The sequence below is a fragment of the Oryza glaberrima genome, chromosome 9 (genome assembly GCF_000147395.1).
Source record: "Oryza glaberrima chromosome 9, OglaRS2, whole genome shotgun sequence".
In the NCBI taxonomy this organism is placed as follows: Eukaryota; Viridiplantae; Streptophyta; class Magnoliopsida; order Poales; family Poaceae; genus Oryza; species Oryza glaberrima.
Window position 1 is genome coordinate 13837888 of NC_068334.1, and position 19418 is coordinate 13857305.

The 19418-nt window shown below is 40.8% G+C and overlaps 1 protein-coding gene across 1 annotated transcript; it reads right to left on the reverse strand.

The window, feature by feature from the left end:
• Positions 1–13239: 13239 nt before the first annotated feature.
• LOC127783544 (zinc-finger homeodomain protein 9) lies at positions 13240–14843 on the reverse strand. The gene has a single exon (XM_052310735.1). The coding sequence runs from the start codon at positions 14717–14719 to the stop codon at positions 13685–13687; it is 1035 nt and encodes a 344-aa protein (XP_052166695.1). The 5' UTR covers positions 14720–14843; the 3' UTR covers positions 13240–13684.
• Between the last annotated feature and the right edge of the window lie 4575 nt (positions 14844–19418).

A 19418-nucleotide genomic window follows, 5' to 3' on the forward strand; every position in this document is an offset into this window, starting at 1 on the left:
AAAAGGCAAGCACAAGTTGGCTAGGCCAAAATCAAAACCGTGCAAACATGTAACACGTTCGCGGGCCTTAGGAGTGCGTGGACGGCCGCGTATTAGAGGCCCCATGTTGCATGTGCCTCTGGTGTTTTTTTTTTTTATAAAGTGCGCTTTAATTTGCACAGAATAATTAATGAGCCGTGTTTTACTTTGCACCACACAGGGTCTGTTCGGCTGCAGGTTACAACCCTTCTTCACAGCCAAGCTGCTGCTTGTAGATGCAGTGAAATAATTAGCGACTAGCTGCTTCGGCTGCCTAGCAGCTGCTATAATAAGCAGCCGAATAGGCCCATAGTTTTACTTTGCACCATGTTGTATTGAAATACATTTCACATCATTGAACTAAGGAAATTTCATGAACTTTTACAAAATAAGAATGTACATTTTTACAAAACGTGGTGTAAAATTAAGAAGTTCAATAAGTTCTACTTTAATTTTAAAAGATTCACTTTCATTTCTACTACACAAACCCGGTGCAGAATAAAACTTATTTTAATATATATTTGTGCAAAGTGAAAATATATACTAAACCTGATGTAAAATGAAAGAAGGTATAATCCACTCGATACAATGTATACAATTCATTCGCTCATTTTTTTAGGAGAAAGAATGCTGATAACCTCTCATTATTGGAGAAGAAAAAACACAAAGATGGGGCAAATGTAAGAGAGATGAGGCCCATTGAACATTGGCAGATCTAGGAAATGGGCCGCTAATAACAAAAGCCTAATAAGAGTTGTGCAACCATCGATGTGGATGCATGGAAGCCCAACGGAGAGCTGGTTTTAGGCCCATAATGGTTAATGGGACCGTTCACTCGTAAGCCCATATCGCCAAACTACCAAAATTTTATAACTGCTAACCAGTTGAAATTTGGTATTCTAATTTTTTTTCTGAAAGAAATGGTTGACGTAATTCAAACTCTACTTACTTAGGTCGGTGCTTCCGTTTTACAGAAGTCAATAAGAATATATAAGATGACACTACTCTTTGCACTTCCAAAGTAGTTTTTTTTTCGATAATGACTTCCAAAGTAGTTACTCCAGTGCAAACATTTTATTAGCAGAGACCTCCTTCATTTCTGAAGACTTCCAAACAGCGAAAGGTGTCTTTTCCAACTCCAATTGTCACTTCTATCAGCTTCTAATAATATCACATCATAAACGTGTCAAATTAGGATACGCAGGGAATTAATTAATCAATATAATTTTACATTCCACGATCCACCCATTCAGCCTTCAGTTTGTAATGATCACCTGCAAATGACACCACTAATTCGTGACATGCAAACAGTACAGAGCAAATAAGGCATGCATCATTGCAAATTTGCGATTATCATGTCAACCCTGAAAGGGATTAATCATGCATGCATTTTTCGGCAAGCAAAAAATAAGGGCTAAAATAAAGGGGCAAATAAATTAGGAGTGCACATAGTGATGTTAGGTCTCTCACTGTATACAAAAGATAGCCAAAATGTGACAGATTGAAGGTAACAAATGCCAGCCCAACTGAATTTTGTCTGCCTTGTACTGGAAAGATGATAATTACAGCAGTAACCTGTCCTGGCCACTACTGTTCCTGATGAGCCTACTGCTAGAATGTTAACAATAGCTTATTATCATCAATGGAATAAAGATGGAAAATGATGGGAAAGGCTTGAAACTTTCGGCTAACTTTGATGGGGTTTCAGAGATAAGATCCCCATCCTCTTGACACTACTCTGAGCTTCTTTTTCAATTATATGGGATGCAATACAATACAACACCTTCTTGTGGACCCAGTGCATCAAGTGTTACTGTCACAGTGACCCTAAAAAATCTAGAATTTACAGCAGCACATGAATTTCCTGCACCATCAGAGAAGCTGAAGATAATAAAAAGATTTTATGCATTCAGAGCTAGCAAAGCAAAGTAAAAATAATAAAAATAATTATCAAGTGGACATGGTCCATCAACACCTGAGGCTCACAATTATGCCCCCATCTCCATATTATCCACAGGGAATCTTTGTGGAGGACATCAAAGCCCCCAGTAGAACACAGATATGATATGAGTGCCACCCATGCAATGCAGTCAATTGCACACAGAGGCATCAATGATGGGCTTTGCTCCACTCTACTTGAGGCTGTGCCTGCCCCTCAGTGGGAGCAATGTATATCTAGGAGTACTCCTATTACCATAGCTTCATGTAAATCTCTAATCTTGCAAGGGTGTTTATGCACATGATTAGCTGCCCCCCAGGGCAGCATAATTCTCCCTCCACTCCCAACTTTCACCAGACTCCTCCTCACCACTTTTACTCCATTTGCATTATTATTGCCATGGCAGATGCACTCAATAAATGGAATCATGCTGAGTTTGTGCCATTGCCAGCTAGAGAGAGAGAGAGAGATACCCCAGGGGCAGCAGAATTTCCTCCCCTTGCATCAAATGGGGAGCCTGATGGTGCATGTGGTTACAGCAGGGGGCATTAACCAACTGGAAATTAGTGGGTGTGTACTGGTTTTTTAGGAGTTATTGGATCTTTGACACACAAGACACTCTCATGTGAGCTAGTACATGCCTACATGGTTTGTGCTCCCTACATTCAGAATATTCTCTCTTTTACTATGGCATATATAGTGCATATATATGTGTAGTTTAATTGCTTAATGATTTTTTTCATTATCTAAAACAGTGTGTATATATGTAGTATAATTTTGTTTTAAGGTTTTCACCTTCTTCACTATATATATAGAAGTGATTAAAATTGTTGGTATGGGAATTGCACTAGAAGATATTTCTCTTAAGGAATTGTGTCATGTTTATCCTCTTTGTACCTAACATGATCTGCTTTATGTCATAAAAATAGAGGTCACTAGTGCATCTTGGATGTTACCAGAGGACAGGGCGATGTCGATAACACAAGAATGTAGGAAACATTGACTGATTTGTTAGGCAAAAAAATGCTTCTAAGAAAAGCATCAAAGAAAACATGAACTCTAAAAGTCTTCGTTAACTGCTTATGAATTCTTCCAAAGATTCCATTTTGTTAAAATGGGACCATACACGTTAATCCTTCGATAAAAAGGGATTAGGACAATTACCTCAATGAGAGCGGCATTTCGGCCTGTGCATGCTTTGATGAAAAGGAAGGGAAAGTTAGGCTTATCTCCATTGCTTGAGCTTTGGTCCAAGTGTCTGGATGTTAGCATCAACCTGATAAACAGATAAATCAGTGGTGGTTGAGTGTGAAAAATGAGTGAATTATTGGGTGGTCTCCAGTTTTGACCAGTAATCACCTTAGACTATTAGCATGTGTCCACATATACTCCTATTGAGATTTTTGTGAGAATGACATAATTAGTACTATTATTACTAAAAAAAGATGCAAGCTAAACCAGCTAGTAGTACTGGAGTGTTTATCAGTCCGATTGTTTTTTTTTAACTAATCTAGTAGTTGAGAACTGCCACTGGATAATTTTACTATATATCCTACTAGTTCTTCAAAGAATTATATTCTTCAGAATTATATCCTACTAGTTCTTTTAAAGAATGATAATTTTACTATTCTTAAAAAGGTACTGGAAGATACCACATTTTCTATTGTGAAACTTATATCTCAAGGTACTAGATAACTCGAGGTACGAAAATTTCTATTGTAAAATTTAGGTACCTCAAGATACTTTATTAAGTGCCATAAAATATCTCTTGAAAGAAACATGTTTTACTTTGTTAATTTAGCCTTAGTTATTAGGTCAAAATGAATCAACTGACTCACATTCATACCATTATGTTTTTAAAACAGTTTCAGGACTCAGCTACTGCATTAAACAACCTGAGCTAATTTCCAAGATGATTAGACAATTCTTTAAAAAAACAAAGGCAGAAGATGGTTAGACATTGGCACCAATCAATCGGGCTCCTATCGATATCATTATTATTAACAAACAGATCTAAGATAAACATAGGTTTCAAAAAAAAAGTTCTAAGATAAACACACATTTTATTCACTGAATATTACATGCCACAGAAAAGCTGTGATTGGTACAGCCAGTAGTGACACAGAAATCAAGCCCTTTTCTCGATGATGTTCTCAAGCAAAATCACTCCTGTTTGTACTAGGTTTTCTAGCCTTAAACAGGCTGACAGGTGAGCTCCAACCATCACATAACCTCATTGTGATGAATAATTCTGAAAGAGTACACCTTCCTTTTCTCAAAAAGGTCCCTGTTTTTTTCCCTTTCTCATATGGTCCGGCCCACAGCATTTTCTGCTCAAACTTTTTTTTACACCACTCATCCAAGAAGGCAGCTGAACAGCCGATGTAGGACGATTCAATACCACAGAAAAGAACAGAAAAGAAAAATAAAATTAAAGAAAGAACTTTTGTGAGAAGAAGCACTTTCTGATACGGCTCATGGAGAGGTCTCTAGCTAAGTAAAGCTAATGGTGGCTCTAGGTTGAGATGCATGCTTCCTAGGGGTTTAGGATTAGGGTTAAGGGCACATCGATTGGTCCCAGAGCCTAATCATCTTGGTGTGTGATAGCATCCATCACCATCACTTAGATTAGATGCACTTTAGGGTTTGAAGCTTAGGGCCCGTTTAGTTCCCCAAATTTTTTTCCAAAAACATAACATTGAATCTTTGGATATATGCATGAAGCATTAAATATAGATAAAAAGAAAAACTAATTGCACAGTTATGGGAAAAATCGCGAGACGAATCTTTTAAGCCTAATTAATCCGTGATTAGCCATAAGTGCTACAGTAACCCACATGTGCTAATGACGGCTTAATTAGTCTTAAAAGATTCGTCTCGCGGTTTCCAGGCGAGTTCTGAAATTAGTTTTTTTTTATTCGTGTCCGAAAACCCCTTCCGACATCCAGTTAAACGTCCAATGTGACACCTAAAAATTTCCTTTTTTCCAACTAAACACATCCTTTAGAGTAGTTGTTATGGCCACTGAAAGGGCTAGCTCACTGATGGTCCGGGGGCTAATTAAGACTCTGAGCATGCGTATGCCGTTGACTATCCCAACTATTAGCTAAAACCCACAATGTAACGGATTATAGCGATCGATCTGAGCCATTCAACTTTGTGACGAACCGAGTGACGTCGTTTCAGAGACTATCCAGTACAAAATACAACTTTGACAACTATAAGTTTTGTTAAGCATATTTGAGCAAGTTATTCTGTGTAACATTATTTTGAAAGAAGAAAATTTTGGATACTAAGAAGAAACTTGTGTTGGTTAAAATATAAATGAAATATAGGTGAGCATGCGTGCTTGCCTACCGAGTAAAATGCTAAGCATGCACAAACGGTGTCGTCTGAGCCAATCAGCGCTATGAGCGGTTTCTGGTGTCTAACATTTTTTTTTCGCGAACACACGAAAGGATTGTACGTCAATATATTAGAAGAAAAGAGTTTTTATATTCAATGCAATCAGCCAGATCGGCTTATGCCAGACAACTAGAGGAGGGGAGAAAAGACAAAATAAAAAAAATGAAAACTGAAGCTTAGAGAACTACGGCGGCTAAACACAAACTCCAAACCGCGGGAAGGGGCCAAGCCACATTACACTTCCAACAAGTCCCCAAAAGCGGCAATGGGGGTCTAACTTTATTACTCTCTCCATCCCATATATAAGGGATTTATAGGACAATGAATCTGGGCAAACGGTCTGTTTAGATTCATTGTGTGTGTCACATTCACCTAAAATCTCTTGAATGATGGGACAAGGGAGTATTATATATTGTGCATTCATTGTGTTCATATATTTGAATCATTGTATTTCAGACTGTAATTTAATCTCTTCAAAGCTAACACATGTCACTGTACGTCGTCTATTGTTTTGTGGAAAGGAAAATGATACACGTACTAATTTTTTTATAAACTTTTTTATAAACACTAATGTGTTTCGCTGTGGTTGAACCTTGATTTTTTATAACTTCTAATTGACTCGATCAAACGATTGAGATTTTTACGAGCAAGAAGTTTGTAAGAAATTAATTTTTATTACTCTTTGTGTGCAAACACAATGTCTTCAACAAAAGGGGACTAGCTAGTACTACATCCATATTTTAATATATGATGCTGTTAACTTTTTATCTAACGTTTGACCATTCATTTTATTAAAAAAATTTATGTAATTATCATTTATTTTATCGTGACTTGATTCATCATCAAATGTTCTTTAAGCATGACATAAATATTTTTATATTTACATAAAAATTTTAAATAAAACGAATGGTGTCGAAAAGTCAACGGCGTCATATATTAAAATACGGAGGGAGTAAAATGCAAGCGGCAGTGGATACGATACAGGGGCTTTAAAATCTGAAAGCGGATGGTGCTTTCACGGCATGCAGCATCCATTTACTCCCTGATGAGGTGATCATGGTGGTCTCGAGAGAGAGCCTTTATTGACATAACCATCTTAAAGTCAAAACGGCATTTCGTTTCTCTACTACACACTCACATCAGATCATCTCAGATCCGTTTCGATCGCCCGAAACCAAACCAGAGGCTTCCCAATTCCGTAATCCGTACCACACGTTGACCACCCCGCCGCCATGTGGGCCCCACCTCCCCGCCCGACCCGCACGGGCCCACATGTCAGCGACTGCTCCGCGTGAGAAGGTACTACGCGTCGTCGTCGTCGAGAAAACCGGGTTTTTTTTTTTTTTGTTTGCACTGACGCGCCGCATTAAGGAGCCCAACAAACTCCATTGAAAGGCATTGTCATCAGCAACGGCTCACTGGTCAAGCTTGTGCAACGGCCCTGCTATGCTAGCTGCTGCAGGAGAGGTAATTAATCAAATCAACCCATCCAGCTTAGCTGCACTGACACGGTCCAGGATCAGTTTTGATGAGTATTGGCTCGAACAAAAGCATTCAAAGTCGTATTCACTGCAACATTATTTTCTCCCTAGAATGTGTATGTGACTTTGGTTTTAGAAAACTTCTTGATCTGTCGCTGCTTATAATAAATGTTGGCATCCAAACATGTGAACAAAAGTTAGCTATATCATCCTTTGTTCTCCAGCTTATTAACCGTAACCATAATCTAAATTTTAAAACATTCTATAGTTGATTTTGATTTTTAAGAAACAATTCTATCATAGTTTATTTTTTATATTTGCTTTTAAATCTTTAAGAATATTTAAAAGTTTTATCCATGTTATTTTTTCACCTACATAACGGTATATAATTAGCTATAACCGAAACCAGGGGCGGATCTACAGTTGAAGGGCCGGTATCAGGTGACAGTACACCGACGACTTTCGGTAAAACCTATAATGAAATTGTTTATCCATATGTTATAACACCATGATCTAAGTATAATTAGCATATTATAACACCGATAAATACGTTATGACACCAACGAATTGATTTTCTGGATCCGCCACCGACCGAAACGATGACATTGATCAGTATGTAATAAGAGCAGTAATCAGAAGGATGGTTAACCTGAAGGACCATATGATGATAATCTGAATCTGAACAGTGAACTGAGCGGAGCATACGCATTGCACGGAAGTTGTTACTTGGAAGGCACTACTGATGCTGCTGCTGCTGAGCTGATCGTAGTCGTAGGCTCTGCAGCGCACCATGCGGCTATAGTGAGTAGAGCAGTACGCATGCATCCGCTAGAGCCCAAAAAAACCGCTTGGGTTTGAGCCATGACAGCTCACTGACGGCAAGTGTCCAATTGGGGATAACACAACGGACAAAAGCGCCATCAATTTTAACCAAACTTCACAGCCGTTGGGGGGCTTGGCTTGAGTACTCCCTGCTGCTGATTTAGCTCATGAGTTTGCTGTCTACTCTTGGTTACATTTAAAATTTAAACTACCCATCATCATAGCAGTGGTAATTCTGTTTAGACATACTCCCTCTATCTTATAAAAAACGAATCTAGAATAGAATGTGATATATTCTAGTACTACGAATCTCGGCATATATATATATCCAGATTCATAATACTAGGATGCGTCACATCCGGTACTAGGTTGGTTTTTTATGAGACAGAGGATGTAAATAGTGTACGAAAACTAAATAGAGGTAAAAAAAACTATACTACTCTAGAGGTAGATATAAATAAATTAAGATGAAATTTGAGCATTGGAAGTAGATATATTTTAAAACGGAGAGAGTACGTATAAATGGATCATTATGCTGCTCAATTTAAATTTTTATCTACTAGTAGTATGTGCTTGCTTGGAAAGTTTCTCCTCCTAGATGGAAACACTCCCCCCCCCCTCTAGCACGGAAACGGAGTAGTCTGTTAGCGCGTGATTAATTAAGTATTAGCTATTTGTTTTTTTAAAAATGAATCAATATGATTTTTTTAAACAACTTTCGTATAGAAACTTTTTGTAAAAAACGTACCGTTTAGTAGTTTGAAAAACGTGCGTGTAAAAAACGAAGGAGGGGTTAGGAAAAGGGGATGCAAACAGCTGCAACTACTTCAAAAATTAGAAAATCCAATAAACAAATTTTAAGAAGCTGTAGTTATAGAATTTGAAAAATAAATTAAAAGTTATGGATTTTCCAGTTTCTTCGTATTCTTATAAGCTGGCTATCAATAAGATGGTTTTCTTTTCAGAAGGAGCTCTGTAGTCATATATATCCTAGTTGTTTGTCTGATTTTAAGATTCGGCAGCAAATGGCAGCTCGTATGGAGATAGAGATTTCACGATCCATTGTGATGCGACATGGCATGATTTGTCACACACCTGCAAAGTGATTGGAAAAAAAATAGGATTAAGCGCTGACGGCGGAAGCTTTGCGGTAGTCAAGTGGTCCCTAATCATGCGCGTGCTTGTCGTCTTAAGGTGATCAAATTGGGAAAGGAAGAATCACTTCTGTGCTTATCTCGGAGCTGGAACAGATTAGGACAGGATCAGGATGGGGTGAAAAAAAGATTTAAAAAAAGATTAGGACTGAAGTGCACGTTGCCATCGATTCCGCTGGCATTTGCAGCATGTTTGTGCAGTATAATTAGGAAGAATAATTTGATATCTAATCTGGGCATGTTCCAAACAGCTTATGGATATATGGATCATTCGAGCTAAATTGTTTTTTTTTTTACAAACGTATAATTTCTCAAAAAAATTCTGTATCACATAACTTTTCTATGATATTTATTAGCTGGTATGTAATTTTTAAGTCATCCATATGAGCAATTTTCCTTTGACCATAATTTATCCAATCATTCCATTAGAATGGCGTTGACTAAATATAGATCCGAAATCGGGCATCTAAAGATTTAGTCCTTTTAGGTTTGTAGCTAGAATTTGATTTTTTTTTATATAACGGATATAGTAAGTGAAAAAAAGAAGAAGAAGATGCAACACATTCCGTGTCTACGTACGGGTGTTTTTAGTTGTCAACCATACTTAGCAACCATGAACCAACGAAAGCTACCACAGTTGTGAGGTGATCAAATTGATTGACACATCTCAGCTATCGATCTTATCATACTTTTCTAAATCACTGATTTGTGAGACCTAGTTAATCGAAAAAGAATATTTACCATAATTGTGGCACCAACCAAATAGTAACAACTTATCTAATATTAGACGTGACAGACTATGATAAAGTGTGACCAACAACCAAACATTCCACAATGTTTTAAGGCTCCATAGGGCATGAATTTGTCCATTTTTAACATTTGTCTGTGACTGAATTTTGAATTGAATTTTTTTTATCGCAGCACATTGTCAAATGTTATGCTTTAAGGTAGCACCCGGGATGTTGTCATCCTGCATTGATCCATTAAACAAAACTCAGGATCCAACTTCCATTTAGTACTCGTAACATGTCAGCGAATTCCATCAATTTAATAATATAACATGTTAACTCATGCCTCCTGCTGCCATCATGGTTCTACCAAAAACTCCATCAATATAATAATCTTAGGTATTTTATCTTATCTGGCTAGCTAGCATCCCTTTACCTAGGAAGACATCTACCTTTGGATTAAATTAACAGTTGTACATTTCGGGAACCTAGCCAAAGGAAGATCAGCATAGGGGGTAGAAGAATCTAAGGAGGCAATGCATCATGCAGCAATGGCAGGGGGTGGTATTATTTGTTAGGGTTTTGCCATCACATGATCCCCACCAACCCAGCAGAGAAATCTATCAAGACCTTGCAAGCCCATCACTAGAACAGGATAAAGCATGATCATCAGGGGCATCCGTATGATGAGTTCCCCTTAAAGAGGCATCACGGAATCATGTAAAACAATAATGCAAATCAACTCAAGAAGATGAGATATATATAGGCACCAAACACCTCTGGAAGCAAGGGTGTAAACATGTTAACTGGTTGTGTATACGTATGTATTTCTATATTAATGAATGACAATGTTAAAAATATGATTTGAACCCTCGCGTGGATTGAATGAAATGTACAACTCCATTGTCTAACCATCTGGCTATATAGATTATAATCAAAGTTTTGTATAGTATGACTAAGGCCTTATTTAGTTGGGAAAAAATTTTGTGTTTGGTTGTCACATCTATACGGACACACATTTGAAGTATTAAATGTAGTCTAATAATAAAACAAATTATAAATTCTACCAGGAAACTGCGAGACGAATTTATTGAGCCTAATTAATCCGTCATTAGCAAATGTTCACTGTATTACCACATTGTTAAATCATGGCACAATTAGGCTTAAAAGATTCGTCTAGCAATTTACACGCAAACTGTGTAATTGGTTTTCTTTTTTATCTACATTTAATACTTCATACATGTATCCAAATATTCGATGTGATGAGTGAAAAGTTTTTGTTTTGGAAACTAAACAAGGCCTAATATATCAAGTATGTACTGTCTATGTGAAACATTGTTTGTTGTGATATTTTTTTATGGTCACAAACACTAAGGAACTAGAGATTTGCTATCTCATAGATTTTTTTTCATATCTCATAGATTTGCTATCTTTGTAGAAAATGACATGATCACCAATATTGATCAGTCTCACTGTTGCTATCTTATATGGTGCTTGTTCTAAAAATATTAAGAGCAACATGGGTGTATTCTTTTCCGAAAATGACAAAACTTATTTTTTTTTTGTTGTGCATGTTTTTCTATAACTCCATTTCCTTTTCATGACCATGCATCTTATATTTTATTTTCTAATTTCTTTATTTGTAACATCACCAAGGGCACATGTCTTCCCCTTCGATGGTTTTCTTTCAAACTTTTTTATGGTCAACCAGTATTGACCGTATGGCAATGCCGAAGAGGAAAGAAAACCAATAGCAGAAGAGTGGCTTTTGGATTGAAACAAAAAAAAAAAAGAACAATGTTGCAATGACAAAAAAAAAATAGAGAGAATTTTCTCTCGATTATAACAAGCATGTAACTTACAGCATTTCTAGTCCAACAATAGCACTTCTATATTAACCCTTTAGCAAGCACAAATGTCCAAATGAAGTACTACTACTGGGTATCCCATCCTTTACCATTTAGCGAATTCTGCGCTAAAACATCTAAAACATGTTAATCAATTGAACCAGGTTAATTAGCTGTGTACTATCTATGTCCTATAAAAAATAACTTTTGTATACCAATCTAGACAGAAGCTATATCCAGCATGCAAAAGTTAATTTTCCTTTTTGAAAGGAAGGATTATATGGCGAAAAACATAATAGAACGAGATGTCCAAATGTCCTATATGCAAGTCAACAATGGCAGATGCAAGGACCAGATCAGCAGACCATACATTTACAAATGAGACAACCTACAGCCCTGTGAAATCCAAGCATGGACTACTCCAGAGCCCAGATATTGCTCTGGCAGGAACAATACAGATCTGTTTGCATAACAATGTACACAATACAATGAGCTACTAATAATGGTTTTGCTGATAGAAAGAACCAAAAAGAAAATGGAGAGATGGGGGCAACACCCCCATGCACAAACGCCATAATCATAATAATAATTATGGGGATGGATTGAGAGCAAATCATGCGCTGGGGTTTAGGAGCAGCAGGTGGTTCCATCGATTGCTTGCACCCTTTGGGAATTGAGCAGCAAAAGAAAGATCAGAGGGACCAAAACAGTAAAAAAAAAATCTATAAAACAAAGAAAAGAAAAGAGAAAAGAGCCTTGTTTTTTCTTTGGAGCCTGCTCTGTCAGGAGTGCCATGCCAACGCTAATGCCATCACGAGCGTAGCTGCATGATTTGGCTTGTCAGCCATAGTAACTGAGTGAGTGAGTGAGAGAGAGAGAGTGACACGAGCTAGCTAGCTCACTCTCTCTCTCTTCTCGGCCTTTTGGCCCTTTTCAGTGTCAATGCCGCCATCAGCTTTTCAAGAAGCCAAACCCCAGCCAGCACGACAAAAAGCATCCCCTTCCTCATATTCCATCCCATCGATCACCACCTCCTCCTCCTACACAGCAGCAGCAGCAGCAGCATAGCAAGCTAAACTCCCTTTTTAAGCCAGATGCTAAGACATTCTTAGCGCAAAGCAAAACCCATATCCTCTCTCTCTTGCGAACTGTCTACTGTACCAAACAAGAGAGCCCCTCTGCTGCACTTTTGGGAGTTGGGAGATCTTCTTCCTTCCTCCTTTGGTTAGCTCTTGGATTTGCAGCTCAAAGCTCTGCCTTTTTAATTCATGGCGTAAATGCCTGGAGGCTGGAGAGAGAGAGAGAGAGAGAGAGAGAGAGAGAGCTTCAATGGAGGAGGAACTCCTGCTTAAGACTGTGGCTAAGTGATGGCAAGCATGCCAGAGAGACTGTACCCCCAGTGTACAGTAGCAGACAGTGGACGCTCCCATCAATTCATTCCATTGTTACCTAATCGTCTGTTTCATAAGAAAATCGATCCACTAATACACTAGTGACAATTCTGAATGTTTCCAACAGATGCTATTAGTGATCAGAGTTCTAGAACTTCTTGTTGGTTCTTGGGAGGAAAGTAGTAGCAGAAAAGATTTGGAATTGGGTAAAATATGACAATATGAAAGTGATGGTTTAGCTTTAGCTTATACGCACGTTAGTTAACTGGAACACATGTTTGTCGTAGAGATTCATGCAAATATCTATGCAAAGCATCTTATAATATGCGCTGCTAATGATGTAGGTTTAACCGCGTAAAAGGGTAAGGGTGGCGCGCGGTTGTTGTTATTATTTTAATCGCAAAGAGCAAAGCGAAAGTACAAGCAAGTCAATTGATTAATGAAAGAACAGTAGTAAAAATAATAATAATAATAATAATAACACTAATTAAGTGAGCAGAGTGCAAGAGGTGAGGCTGCTTCCATTTTTGTATACATTTTTTCTCAAAGAGAAGAGAGATCCTAGAATTCTAGAAGGAAGAACCCTCTCCTCCTACCTCTGCTTCAAAGGGAGGACAAGAACAGCCAAGAGAGGTGCCACTTTTGAGATGAGATAATCTAATTAAAATCCCTACTTCTCCATCATCATCGGATCCCAAGAACATACAGGGATGAGGAAAGATTGGACTTCTTTCTCCTCTTTTTTTTTCTTTTGCTGTAACTAGGCATAAAGAACTGATCTGCAGCCGCGGCGTCCTTTCTTGGGGTTAATTTCTTGGATGAGCGATCTAAGAAGCAAAAAAAAAGGAAAATGGAATGATCACTGAAGGCTACTTGCTGTCTCTTTTTCTCTCTAGTTTTTATGCTGATTGCGGCGACGATGCTCCGTTCTCTTGGTGGTTGCCGGCGGCGACGGTGGCGGCGGCGGCGGCGGTGGCGGCGGTGGCTGTTCCGTTGATGTTGAAGTCGGTGGCGTGTGGAGGAGGAGGAGGAGGAGGAGGTGAGGTGTGGTTGGTGGGAGGGTTGAATGGCGGGGCGGCGGCGGCGGCGGCGGAGGAGGAGGAGGCGCTGCGGCGGGCGCTGTGGCCGCCGAGGTAGTTGTGCTTGTTGTTGTGCATCCAGACCTTGAAGACGCCCTTGCCGACGCCGATGTCGCGGCACCACTCGTCGACGATGGCCTCGTCGCGCTTCTGGAGGCGCCACCCGAGCCGCTCCGAGAGCTCCTGCATCCGCTGCTTCTGCTCGGCGGTGAACTTGGTGCGGAACCGCTTCCTCGGCATCCCGCCGCCGCCGGGGGGAGGCGCGGCCGCCGCCGCCGGCGACATCACCTGCGGCGGGAGCCTCTGCGCCTGCCCGCTCGACCCCAGCGACAGCAGCATGTGCGGCGCCGAAGGGTAGTACGCCTGGTGCGCCACCGCCGCCGCCAGCGGCGGCGGCGGCGGGGACACGGACCGCTCGTCGTCGTACTCCGACCCGTCCGAGTCGGAGTCGGACTCGTCGCCATCCACCCCGGGGAGGCGGACCTCGGGCGTCTCCTCCCCGCGGTGCGGCGGCATGGGCGGCGCGGGCAGCAGCGCCGGCGGCGCAAGCGGCGGCGGCGGCGGGGGGGACCCCTCCGGCAGCCGGCGGTGGAAGTTGCGGTGGCAGCCGCACGCGGCGCACCTGAGCGACGTCGGGTCGGCGGGGTTCGCCGCAGGCGACGGCATGAACTCCCCGCACCCGTCCAGCGCGTGCCCGCCCAGGCTCGCCGCGTGGTTCTTGAGGCACTCCCGGTACACCGTCTCTCCCCCTCCGCCGCCGCCCACCGCCGGCGCCACCGCCGCCGGCTTCGCCGCCTTCTTGATGGCGCCGTTGGGGAACACGAGCGGCTTGTACTTGACGTCCATGGCCTCCATGGCCACTCGCCCTTGACCAACCAAGCTTAAGCCTACTGCTGCTGCCTAAGCTTTGGCTTTAGCATGGGACGACGGGTCAAGGGAGTGAGGAAAACAACAGGTAAGGAGGTGAAGCGAAGGCGAGGAGATAAGAATAAAAAGGCCAAGGAAAGAGAGAGAGAGAGAGGTGAGAGAGTGAGACACAAGGGGAATAGAGGGAAAAAAACTCATTAATCATGTAATTAGTGACACCAATAAAAGTTTGATTGGAAATTATTTTTTTTTTCTTGGAGATATACCATGAGTGACTCCATATATTGAATTGAGTATGGTGTAGATGTTGTCGTAACCGGATAAATACGGACTGTTAGATCGAAAGTTGACGGCGATACAGATATACGGTGACGCCGCAAACGACATCGGTTTTTTGTTTGACCCTTAAATTGAGCTGTCATTGACATCACCACATAACCTGCAGCTATGTACACGTGTAAATTATGTGTTCCTTGTACAGTTGTCATCGTGTGTAACGAATATCGATAAAATTTATTACACATGTATTTTTGTGTAGTTATAGTATATTTTTAACGTTTTGCTGGAGACAGGCTATGACAGTGCATATTATTTAATATGTATTTATATCACGAGATTTACATATGAAATCGTTGTATTTATAATCAACACTAACGAAAATCACAGAGGCAACAAAGTCTTTTCTTCAATTTTTGTGACATTTACATTATTATATTTAGATAGATAAAACTGTTCAATCATATATCACTGACTAAGAAAAAGAACATTTTAGTGTTTTTTTTCAAGATAGACCATGATTTATAACACCATAGTCTTGCATATCTTGCAGTTGTATTACAACTAGATGTGTGTATGACTTGAATTGTGAATCAATGCCGTGTGACCACAGGAACAGAGGAGAGGATGGTTTTAATTTGACCCTCCATATGAGATGTCATTGACATCATCAGATGGTCAGAACATGTAACCGTTTTTACCACTCTATGGAAAATCTCAATCATTATTTGACAATACATTCTTAGCTAAGAAAAATGAAGATTTGAATGACTTGTTACACATGCTCATATGTTATTGTACTTGAAGTAGATGTATATATGGACCGTTGGATAAGGATCAAAATAAGAGGGACACTGAACCAACTACATTGAATCCTAACATATACTATCATGGTAAAAAGAGAAATTAAGTAAACAATTGTTATGTATATTATTTTTTTAAAGAAACGAAAATATGAACTCCAAGGTTAATTCGGCAACTACAAACATATATGGCTCTTACATTAAACATCAACATGGTTAGGCCCCGTTTGGGTGAAGATTAAGTACGGAATGCAAAACGAGAAAATCATTAATGTATAATTAATTAAGCTTTAATTATTTGTATTTAGAAATTGTATTTATCTAATATTGTAAAGCAACTTATATATAAAAATTTTTTACACAAAATGTATCGTTTAACAGTTTAAAAAACATGTTATGAAAATCGGGTTAAAATTTGTATGTTAATTAGAAAAAAAAAGGGAAGCCATCTGTATAATTGTTTTTCTTAGTTAAATCTGACCTTCAACCTGAACTACCATGCACATGTTAGACATTTCTTCACCATAACATCAACAATTGTCCTATGTGTGATCAACATACTAACAAATTTTATCAACTAGACACAATAAATCTGGCATGCATCAGCTCTAACAGATTCAACCCTCAAGCTATGGGTGATGTAAGGCTGGGTTATACTGATAGATGGGCAGCACAGGGTGTACAATTGTACACCATCCCCCAAGCTACGTCCTGGTCCTCCTCTTGCAGCTTTACTACGGCTGTGTTTATTTCCTGAAAAAAAGTTAGAAGTTTGGAAAAAAAAAGTTGAAAGTTTAGAGCAAGTTTAATAGTATAGCCCACTACTAGCTCCAAATCATATATAGCCAATGTAATAGCCAATTCATATAATAGTTGCTTACTATATAATTAGTACATGGTTCCATCTGCCATACACACCTTACGTCTTGAAGTCCGTGCTGCAGCTGACTACAGATCTGTAGCCCGTTGCTCTTCTCTCTCTTCCTTTATCTCTTTAAAATATGTTTATAGCTGGCTTATAGCCTGCTATTGTACCTGCTCTTATGTGTGTAGGAAAGTTTTGGATGCGATGTGATAGAAAGTTGAAAGTTGGGGGTAGTTGGGAGTGAACTAAACACGGCCTACACCATAACCTTTGCTTAGGGCTGCATCCTTTCAGGGTTTGGACTTTTGGAGCCTTTGGAGTTAGACATAGATAGATACTAGATTGATAGACTGATAGAGTAGAGAGAGATACTCCCTCCATCCCAAAATGTTTGATGCCGTTGACTTTTTTAAAAATATTTGATTGTTTGTCTTATTCAAAAAATTTAAGTAATTATTAATTTTTTTTCTATCATTTGATTTATTGTTAAATATACTCTTATGTATATACATAGTTTTACACATTTCACAAAAGTAACTTTTGAATAAGACGAACGGTTAAACATGTTTAAAAAAATCAACGGCGTTAAATATTTAGGGAAGGAGGAAGTATTAGCTAGAGGCAGGGCATCTAGCACAACAGAGGTGATGACATGAAACGAGATAGTGTGAGTGTAAATGGAGGGAGAGTAGAGAGAGGCCATAAATTTGGCCATTACTCACTGATGGCGAGGTAGTTGGCAGGGGTAGGATACGGCCGAACCACCGATCGATCAGCTGTTGACAGCCATCCTGGCCGTCGGATCCACACGTTCTAAGCTACGTGATGCACTTGCATGATGCGGTAAAAACTAAAAGGTTTGCTGCTGCATGGAGCAGTAAATGGAGAGATTGGAGGGGCTCGCAACACATCGTCCTGGAAAAAAAATCGTTGATGGTTGATTCGTTTTTTTGGCCCCGGTCGAGCTAGCTGATCAGAGATGGGAATGTGGAGTTAATTAGTGATGTACAGCACTAGCAGTTGTATGCGTGATGCGAGTAAATACCGGTGACTAGTGCTAAGTGGTACGTGCAATGGTACAGAGATGGGAGGACGGTGTCAAGGCCTCAAGGGGATAGAGTGTAAGATGTGTTTCCCTCTAAACTCTGAAGATATTCAGTGTGGGTGCAGCATGTGCCGTTGGTACAAACTAAACCAAGCACGCGGTATGTATGGGTGGAAATTAAACACTAGAGGCACTACAAGAGTAGTATGTCAAGTTGTTAATAGTGTGGGCCTGGAGGGCTGTAGAGAAAATTTTGTGAAATTTGGCCACCGGTTTTCTTAATTATTTCCCCTTCCCGTCTTCCGATCTTCCTAGCTGAGAAAATTGGGATTATACTATCGTAAAAGAGTGGTTTCACTGAAATGCTATCGCTTCAAACTGATTCACTAAAATGCTATCCTAAGCTGAGAGGTGTTCACCAAAATATTATTTTCGCTCTTTTAGGTGAATAGAAATGTTTTTCTCAATTTTAACTTTTTCTCGGACCAAAATACCCCTGATGCGGGGCCCACCTATCATACTCCCTAACCTCTCTTTTGTTCATGTTTCCCTCTTTCTCTCTCGAGGACGACGTCGGGAGCGGGGTGGCCGGGAGGCGGGCAGTGGCCGGCGGCGCCGTGGCGATGGCGTGGCGGAGCGGGGCCTGCAGAGGAGCGGCCCGGCCAGCCACCTCAACCAGAGTTCATGCCGCGGATCGCCGCCCCCCAGCCGCAGCCGTTGCCGCTGGTGATCCGCGTGTTCGCCGCAGCGCCTCCCCCGCTGCGGGTGGCCTTCTTCGCGCCCCCGCCGCCTTCTTCGTGCGTCCGCCGCCGCCGCCGCATCGCCGCCACCGAGGAGCAGGAGGCGGAAGTGGACCTTGATGCGACAGAGGCGGCAGAGCCACTAGTCGACGGGCTAGGCGGGGTGGGACGGTGCTAACTAAGGGGCGGCGGTCGCGAATGGAGGCAGCGACGCGACTGGACTGGAGGAGGAGCAGTGAGGGAGCAACGTGGGCCGCCGGTGAGAATGGAGACGCTGACTGAGGGGCGGCGGACGCGAATGGAGGTGGCGATGCGAGTGGACTGGGGCAAGAGGGAGGGGAGGAGCAGGTGGGGGAGTGGCGGGGGCCGGCACCAGCACCAGAGCCGGACCCAATGCGGAGGTGCGACGGTGTTGCCGCTACCAATGTCGCTCCACACTCCTCCTCAGTCAGCGCCGATGCCGACGGGATGAGATCGATTTGATCGATTCCATCTTGTAAACCTATCTGAGGCAAGGGTATTTTGGTAAGAACAAAAATGAAAATAGAGCAAAATCATTTCTAGCAACAAAAAGACCCAAAATAACATTTTAGTGAACACCCCTTAGTTTAGGATAGTATTTTAATGAATCACTGTGAAGGGATAATATTGCAGCGAAACCATCCTTTTGCGATAGCAAAATCCCAATTTTCTCTTGCTAGCTAACCTCCGGTTGTAAGCCAACTGATATATCTTCGAGGATCTTCTCGTCGGTCGAGGTTTATTGTAATTCATAACTCTACTACAATATCCCTATTGGAGAATACCGTCGTTTGTACCCGGTTCATTCTAAACCGGCACATATTGGCTTTTCTCACCCCCACGAGATCGGAAGGCCAAATATTTGAAGTGGAACGTATGCGAAGGTTTTGAAATATAGCAGCACCTATATCGCCCCAACTCCCATATAGATGCCTAT